The following is a 9,357-nucleotide window of genomic DNA, read 5'->3' as shown; positions in this document are numbered from 1 at the left end:
TGCGTGTTTGGATTGTGGGTTCGTGCTGTGCGTTTCAAGCTTGGTGGGGCTATGTTTTTAAGATGGATCAGTAAACTTAATTTCAGCTTTAATTAAAGCGATGACTTACAATACTAGAGCCTGTCATAGCGCACAGCAGAGCCAGCATTTGGATAGTGACTCTGCATCCTCTGATCTCTCCTGTTGGCATCGGACCATGACCATCGCGGCCCGATGGCCAGCTGGGCTTGGTACTACATGAGAAGCTTAGCCTTCAACCTTGTGTAAGGGACACAGCAATCAGGAAGAGCACAGAATCCTGACCCTCTTATTGGCAACTGGGAGAGTGCAGCCACTTTATGAAACTACAGAATTCAATTTGTAAAGTGACATAGAGGGACACTCAATAATACAGCACTTTGAGGTTTGGAGTGTTACTTTAAAGTCATAATTATAACTGAGGTCTAATTTCTGAAAGTGGAATTTATTTTATTTACTTATTTATTTACATAGCGCCAACATATGCAGCGTTTTACAACTATAGAAAAGGTAAAAAAAAGAGTTCCTTGCTCCAATGAGCTTACAGTCTATGAGTTTACATATTAGTGGTTCCACCTGCAGAGTTAATGTTATTTCATATATACTCCTGCCTGTTGTTTTTACTCTTAATAGCGTTGGGGTGAAATGTCAGCTCTTGAGCCAACACCGAGCTAGACAGTGTGGTATTGGCAGATGCAATGACACAGAATGACGTGTAGAGGGCGCCATACAGCCTCATCCCGATGCATCCTGCTCTTAGACCTCCCCGTTAGAAGAAGCTGTGAGCTGTGTTTTTTTTTAACTCTCACTGCCCCTCTCATTGTGTCCTGGGACCGCACTGAGCACTCTCCTTCTCACACTGTCTCTACATCCACCTCTCCCGGGAAGATGTCGCCTTTAGCTTGTACCAGCCTGTTTGTGGGATACTTTGTGGCTCTTTGCTGTAAGTTTCTGGGATCTGCTCCTTTCTGATCTTTTTGGCTGCTTTTGGGGGTCTCTCCCTGTTGGTTTTCCCACCCTTGGCTTGTTAAATCAGGTTTGGGCTTTGTGTTCTGCTTTTTGTCCTAATTCCCAGGAGAAGGAGGGGGGCTCCCACAAGGGGCAATCCCTTTAACATAGTTTGGGAGACTCTCCTCCCTCCCTATCCCCCTGCCCTGCATGCACTCTGTCTGCAATACAAAGCATGTCTCCTCTTTATTTATTGCACCCTTTGGGCTTTGTTATCCAATCTTTGTGCTGATGGTAAAATATTGAGAACCCTGTTTCAACAAGTGACATCTCTAGGGGCTTATCCACTAAAGTGAATTTCATATCTCAGGCCAAAAGTGGCTGCCCCGTAAGCCATAGCTAACTTGGAGTATTTTTCCTGTGTAACTATTGTCCTGAGATGTGAAATTCACTCTGAATCCTCACTTTAGTGGATAAGCCTGTATTTCTTCCAATGTGCTGTATTCTCTCTGCTAGGTGTTTGAAGTTTCTAGGGCTGGGATGACCAAAAATGTAAATCCCTAATTGTTGCAGGACTGCAACTCCCAGTAGTTGGAGATCTATATTTTAGACAATACTGTTCTAGAAGGTGTGTGCATGGGAATCTCAGGGGAATACAGAGCTGGAGTAGAATGTCTACTGTCAGGGGGAAAAGGGCTGAACTGTTCTAGCTATTGGTGGCTAGTCTGGGCAGATATTTGTGGACTACAATTCCCATGGTGCTCAGCTAGGAAATGAAGTCCACTAACATCTGCAGTGCCGAATGAGTTATTGCAGATTGCAAAGCCTTGAAATATCTTTATTGTCATAAATCCTGTTTTAACCGATCTCTCTTTAATGTATAACGTAATAATGTGTTTAGCCTAAAAATTATATATACCTATAACCATATACACAAACACGCTAAGGATGACACAAGTGTAACTCAGAAATAGTACAAATGTATTCCTATTTCAATAGAAGGAGGGTAACTACAACAAGAGATCCAAGATAGAGAAATCGAAAGGAAATTTTAGGGTTAGACTAAGGAAATCCTTTTTTTTTTTCACGGAAATAGTTTTAGATGCATTGAACTGACTTCCCAAAAGTTGGGAAAGACTGATAGTGTAAATAAAAGTGTGATAAATCTAAGTAAAGGCACACCGCTGTCCTGAGCGAGGAACAAAATGTACTTAACAAAACATGAATCATTAATAGGTATTTATTCTTTAAACCAGTAATTATGGAGCATTTGCAACGAAATTACAAACGTTACATCAAAATAGATAAACTGAAAAAATGGAATAAATTACCTAACTCACTTGGCTGTGTTGGCTTAAAATGTACATTTTCCTTGTTACAGTGAGTTTTATATTTTGTTTTATGTTTTGTGACAAACTTTACATACCGGTATATATATATGTATATATTTATTTTTTTCTATGTTCGAAGTTGTCTGCAGATTATGTTCTTAGTTAATGACATTCACAGATTTAAGTATTTTGGTACATTAATTTGCATTTCCAGTGAATGGTCGGCGTAAATGGGTCACTTTGCATTTGTTTGCCACCAAAAACCTCTGTTTTGTGTTTTACACATTGTATTATTTTCTGTGTTTGCATCCAGACAGATGAATTAAGACTGGTAGCCTGAAATATTTTGTCGTGGACTAGTATAAAATATGACTATTCACAGAGTATAAAAAATAAATTAAAATACCCATTATAAACCTTGATCTACCTTTTACATCATTAGATCTGAATTTTATTTTTAATGGGAATGTGTTGCGTTCCATAATGGTGTTCACTAATCTGAGGGTTGAGTAGATTTGGTATTATGAATATTAGGCAAAAGTAGCTCAGATAGAAAATTAGTCATTTTCATTTTTTCCCCTGTTTGAGCTATACACTCAGACACCTACCTACAATACATACCTTTGCCTAAATTATACAATCCACTCGTCACTCTTTCACAATTGTTTTAGTGAATAATCCCCTTAAATTTGCTTCAGACATAAAAACTTTCCCAGGATTTATGACCACAACAGTTTTTGAAGAATGTTGTCACACTTTCGGATATACACATTAAAAAAGCCATCAGCATTACAAGCAGTACTATCATTGGAAAATCTTTTGCATACACCACGAGAGCATGAAAATTGTTTCAATATTATGTAAACATTTTTTTAAACTCTTGAGGAGGATCTTAAGATGTTTACGATAATAACACTTGATTTTCAAGTTTCTACCTCTTGTAATAAGAAGATATGTTCCCAGCATGCACCAGTCCCATCGTCCAGATAAGCCTTTGATTTCATATTATATTTGTTAAAATAAAAGGTTCTACCGCAAATTTAGTTATTTAAAAAAAAGAAAAGGCCTGAATATTAGCTGCTGACACTCATGTTTTACACTTTAAAAATTTCACCTTATCTGACTAGTATTAACCCCTTAAGGACACATGACACGTGTGACATGTCATGATTCCCTTTTATTCCAGAAATTTGGTCCTTAAGGGGTTAAACATTACAGGAATTTGTAAAAAAAAAAAAAAAAAAAAGTAATCATTCTGGATTTACTTATTTATTTCTTGTTTGAACAAAGATTGCCATGGTTTTATCTGGTGACATGCACTTTCCCCAAATCTTCTATTATTGCTTTCAATTTGCTCGTTTTTTTACTAGTATTTACCAAGTTAATGACAAAATTTGGCATTGGCGTTACGCGGCTGAAGGGGACATAAGTGTAAAGTAGCGATTAGTAAGACACATAGCTGAAATATTTCAAAATCCCAAAATGTATTTTTATCTTGAAGGCGAGCTTGAAGAGTGGGCAAGGTTATTTATTTCGTTTTTAAATTAGGAGTTAAGAAAAAGAAAAAAAAATGTCTACAAATACAGTAAATCTGTGTAACATTTTATAACTCTTACCAGAAGTAGGAGATAAGGGGAGATTAAATAATTCCCTAAAACCCAGACCCCTTCCAGCAACAAGATAATTCAGACGTTTCACTTCCAAATTACATTGAAATTTGGACGACAGTAATAGGTCTCAAGCCCTGGACTGCAGCTTCAATGTTACTTTGTAGACCTAAAGCCCATAGGGTGCTACCTTGTCATTTCCTACATTATGGTTACTATTTACATAAAGTGTCTCCTGCTGATCTCTCTTGTGCTAAATATGCTGTTCGGAAACACAACCAATAATTTAACATTATCTGCTGGGATCCCTGACCGAGGAATGAGTCTTCCTCATTATTGACATGTTGATCATGCTAAACACATGCTAGACGTATTACAGATGGCAAACAGTCGCATTCTGAGGCAAAAAAAATGCACCGATTTAAAAGGAAGCAACTGGTTTGTGGTCGTAATAGAATTCCATTCTTACCTTTTTATTTTAATTATTTAAAGAATGTGGAATTTCTAACACGTGGTCAGGATTGTCTAAGGCTCATAACTGGAGGGGTGAGAGGAATTCAGTTGACAAATTCCCACAGGACAATCTAGGTTTTGAACCTTGTATAGTGTGTGTGATTAACTTATAGAAACTGTTTCAAAATTCAGAAATATTCATAATTAAGGGTTTTATATACTTGCTCGTTAGCAAAGCATTTTACTGAGGAGACTTTTGCTCTTCTATTTCTCTCCCCAAAAATATTTTGTGATTCCTAATAACACACTTTAACCTGTTGATCAAATTGTTGAACACAATAGCACGTAAAGGCGTACAAATATTCCTAACAATCTACTTTGTAAAGAAATGCCAGCCAGTAACTAGTTACTAGTATCAACTCTGTAATAGTATTTTTAAAGGGGATCACACAGAACTATTTCTGTTTAAATGTAGTTCATACCAACAGCTGACGAGTCTGGTCTCTGCTTAATTTCCAAAGGTTCACTTATATTTAAAAACATTTTGTTTAATTGTCTGAGCCCTTTTTTTATGTTTCTTCTGTGTTTTTGGTCACATTCCCACCATGAACAGATCTGAGCCAGAGGAAAGATTAGAGGGGTGACAGTCAGATGAATGCTTTATCCCGTGGCTTACATTAGGAGTAAATTATTAATTTTTTTCTAAGATTTACAGCTCCTGTGGATGAAGAAAATCTGTTCTGTTTCCATCTTCAGCCAATAGCAAAGATTATAGCCATCTGTGAATTTTCTGTAAAACCATACAGAGAATAATATACCACCATGCCCTGGAACTAGCTAGGTTTTTATATGGTGTCACTGGACTTGATTCTTTCTGTAGGCAGGGAAATTTATGTGTGTGTGTACCCCACAACTTTTGTTTTTTGGGCATAATTAGTCTGTTCCTGGACCCACACTAGGAGACACTGAACAAGAGAATTTGAAAGGTTCAATTCTAAAAGGTTAGAGTGTAAACTGAGGTGGAGAACCTAGAACCTAGATGTTTGGCTGGTGTGAAGACAATGTAGGACAATGGTTCCAAACTTTGTCTTCAAGGCAAACCAACATTACAGCATTTACCATGTTTAGTTCTCTTCCAGTGAGGTTACTGCGAAAACATGGGCCGCTGATACATAAGCCTGACGCCCACAAACAAAAGGAAACATTGGCACTGGAGATGTTAGTGAACTACATTTCCCACAATACTTATCTGGCCTATTTAGACACCATAAGAAACACAGATGTAAAACTTTATCAAAGCAAAATTGTGTTCTCAGCATTTGTTGTTTTCTGCATTCATGGTTGCCAGGTTCCCTTAATAATTTGGATGTCCTCAGTAAATAGCATGTGTTCCTTGTCTTTATTTTATCTTCTTGGCCTCTTTTCACTTTTCCTGCACATGACATGAGCTTTATTCCTGATTTTTATTGAAATAATCTTTCTAGCAGTAGGACTATGTTAGTTACGGTGATCTTTACTAACCAGCAATTTCGGGTATCTGTGTGTTTTATTACTTCTATATAAAAAAAAAATAAATCAATAGATAGATTGTAAAAGCTTCTGGTTTGTCTTTGTTTCGGTGAAGCCCCCAGGCTTCCGTGCATAAAACGGATCGTTAGTAGGCTTAGCTGTAGTCCCATTGTATGCTCAGGCCTGCATTGTTTGGTAGCTCTTTGCAACTTGTTGAAGGACATCACTTTCTGGGAAATCTGTTCCTCAGTCGCTAACAGTCTCTTAGATGATATTTAAGACTTGCCAGTGAATCACAGCAACTTATTTTCCCATAGAGCCCCCAATGAGAATGTTCTTTAAACAAAATGTCAGTGTTTGCGTCTTTGTTTTGTTACCTTTAAACTTTGAAGGATGAGAGGGACCCCTGGCAGTGAAGCTAAAAAAGGAACAACTAAGCATATTTGTGACTTGTTTCTTATTCCTAGGGTACTATGTCGTTTTTTTTAAAAGAAATGTTGCAAAGCTCCAGTCCCACTCTCCTTTCCTCGGCATCTCCTATGTTACCAGCCCAGATTTGGCTTTGGTAGTGAATCCATCATACTGAAATGCACTGCATTTGCACATATTAATGCACTGAATTAACAGCAATGCAGATATCCTGTCTGAGCTGGTTACTTCTCAGAATCAAAGGAATCCAAGAGAATCAGATTTAAATGCCAGTTTTACAGCTGAACCTGTGGCATCAGAGGAACTGCCAGTTTTTTTCTATAAAATCTTGAAAGTGAAGCTAATATTTATCATTCTGGATCCTTAGACTAAGCTATGCTGGCATTTAAAATGAACATTCTGCTAAGATAGCTTGGATCCTTGGTTAAAATGACTATAAGTTGCTATTAGTGGTCACTTTTTTGGGTAGAGAGGTTCCCTCTTTAAAACTGGAGGCTTTTTCAAAAGAATATAAGTGAATAAGTGTATAAGTGAATCACAGAGCTCCATAGTAAGAGAACTAACAGTAAATTTGTGATGTGTATTAGTGAATCACAGAGCTCCACATCAATACAACTAGCAATGTGTGATGTGCACTAGTTACTCAGAGTTCCACTGCAACAAAACTAACATTATTATGTAGTATGTCTGAGTGAATCACAGAGCGCAACAAGAATAAAACTACTAGTAACATATCAGTGTGTGCGAGTGAATGACTGAGCTCTGCAGCAATAAAACGGCATTACTTGTATGTTTTTTAACCACATTACTTCTTTGCTGAAAGTGCTCTTACTTTAGTAATAAGAAAACAATAATTAAAAATTCCCTTCGCTGTTCCCGCAAGCTCATTCCTACACATTACTCTCCTTCTCTGAAGTGCTACGCAATACATGTTCAGCTCAGAAATGCGATTTCCATTTTAAGTCCTATAGATCCCTAAGTTTAGTGTATCGTGCATATTCTTCATGATGATAGGCGTTTAGAACACGCCAAGCATGCCCGAACATGAATGCCGTGCTGATCGCATGCTGATATACAGATATTTATATATAGTTTCTCTTCCACCAATGGCGTTTCTGCCACTTCTATATATACATATGTGTGAATGTGTATATATATATATATATATCCATTTTGGGTTTTCTAGAAAGCTGCTTGGAATGGTGAAGCATTTTAAACATGCCGTGTGCTGTCATGGGTGGGTTACTTGCATGGTTTACACGGCGGAGAATATTTTTGCTGCATACCACATCAGTCAGATCCTTATATAATCACTCAATACAAGAGAAAGCTTAGAAATGTTTCATCTTGCTAAAGTTTACAAGTAACAATAAAAAAATATCTCATATAGTACATGATATTTTAATTTTTTATGTCTTTTAGTTTTCATTTGGTATTTCCCACAAACTATTAGATTTAGTGTTATGTTTACAAAACAATGTTTCTTTATAGCACAGTAAAGGGAGCAAATATATTCTATATATTCTTATATGTTAAATATGTTCTTACATATTTAATATTGCTTGTGATCTGGCTTTGATCAAACACCCTCTCAATAATTTGACAACCTACTGGATTCTCAAAACGCTGATGTAAAGGGTTAACATATCATAATCAAGGCAAATAACTAGTAAAACATATAACAGTTTTTTTTGTAAACGCAAAGAGCAAAGTTATTTTAGATTTATATGATGTCTGCAATTTAAATCCCAGTTATTCGTTCCCTGAGAAACAGGTGTGCATGTGATGATGAGGTTGTACAACGAGCTGGTAAGGATACAATGTTGATACTTGCAGGTACACTTTGTCCTGGCTAGATTTGAATGCAGCGAAGGTATGATAAGTACGAGAGTGAATGGGCTGTGGTAACTGTAATCAGGTCAATGTACTGGACTGCGAGAACAATAAAATCCTTGGATGTGGATTAGTAAAATCTGGGGTGATTAGGATGCAGGGAATGCAGGTGGGACGATTTGGCTGTATCTATGGATGGGTGATAGGACGTCGAGGCCATTTCTTTCTTGTATGAATACCTATGGTGCGGAGACTGCAGGTGCATCCCTACTGAGAGCCAAACATGGATAGATGGAAATTGTAACATTTGGAAATTCAATATGGCAAAGCAGGTGCTATTTTTAATACAAAGTGCTAAATGTTGAGAGACATTCCATCGGTTTCCATGGTGATTTCTCCTTTCCCCAGAATACCACCTGTTTTTTTCCTTACTAAATCTCCCTGTTAAGAAACATTCCATTGGTTTCCACGGTGATTGCTCTTTTATATAGCACTTTGCCTCAGAATAGCACCTGTTGTTTTTCTTTATAAATATTCCCAGTTAAGAAACATTCCATTGGTTTCCATAGTGACTGCTCTTTATTTAGCTCTTTTGCCCCAGTATAGAACCTGTTTTGCCATTGGTGAATATCCCCTTTAGTGTTTTCTTTTGTCATGTCAGCTATATAGACCAAATAATTTAAATTTGTCAGCTCATCCCAGCTTTAAAGGGACACTATAGTCACCTGAACAACTACAGCTTAATGTAGGCAATCTAATGTAAACACTGTATTTTCACGAAAATACAGTGTTTACATTGATTGATAGAAATACCTCCAGTGGCCGTCACTCAGACGGCCACCAGAGGGACTTCCTATCATGTAGGGCCCTAAAAAAGCCCTGTACACGTCATACGTATTAAAATATGTCTGACGTGTGCAGGAGAGAGAAGGCACTGTGTGCGCGCCTTCTCTCTCCAGCCTGTCAGCAGAGGAGAGGGGGCTGGCAAAGACCGCGAGCTGAGCTGTCAGTCATCTCAGCTCGCGCCCGCGCGCATGTGCGGTAGTGCGCTCAGGACTTCAGAGGGCGGCATGAATGCCGCCCTATGAAGTATGTGTGCATGTGCGGCAAAGCCGCGCATGCGCACAAGGGAGCAATGACGCTTCCAAATGGAAGCGTCTGATTGCTCCCTGCTCGTGCCCGCCTATTTCATCATTTTGACGAAATTGGGGGCGCAGCTTTACGAGGCT

At 38.0% G+C, this 9,357-nt stretch overlaps 1 protein-coding gene across 1 annotated transcript in view; it reads left to right on the top strand.

The window, feature by feature from the left end:
• The first annotated feature begins 774 nt into the window (after positions 1 to 774).
• JAM2 (junctional adhesion molecule 2) overlaps positions 775 to 9,357 on the top strand; it is an 88,135-nt gene continuing 79,552 nt past the window's right edge. Inside the window, exon 1 of the mRNA XM_063448314.1 lies at positions 775 to 961. Coding sequence (XP_063304384.1) covers positions 907 to 961 — 55 coding nt within the window. The 5' untranslated portion in view covers positions 775 to 906. The remainder of the gene's footprint in view (positions 962 to 9,357) is intronic.

Source organism: Pelobates fuscus, chromosome 1 (genome assembly GCF_036172605.1).
Source record: "Pelobates fuscus isolate aPelFus1 chromosome 1, aPelFus1.pri, whole genome shotgun sequence".
In the NCBI taxonomy this organism is placed as follows: Eukaryota; Metazoa; Chordata; class Amphibia; order Anura; family Pelobatidae; genus Pelobates; species Pelobates fuscus.
Note: the sequence above shows the minus strand (reverse complement) of the source record. Positions and strands in the feature narration are given on the sequence as shown.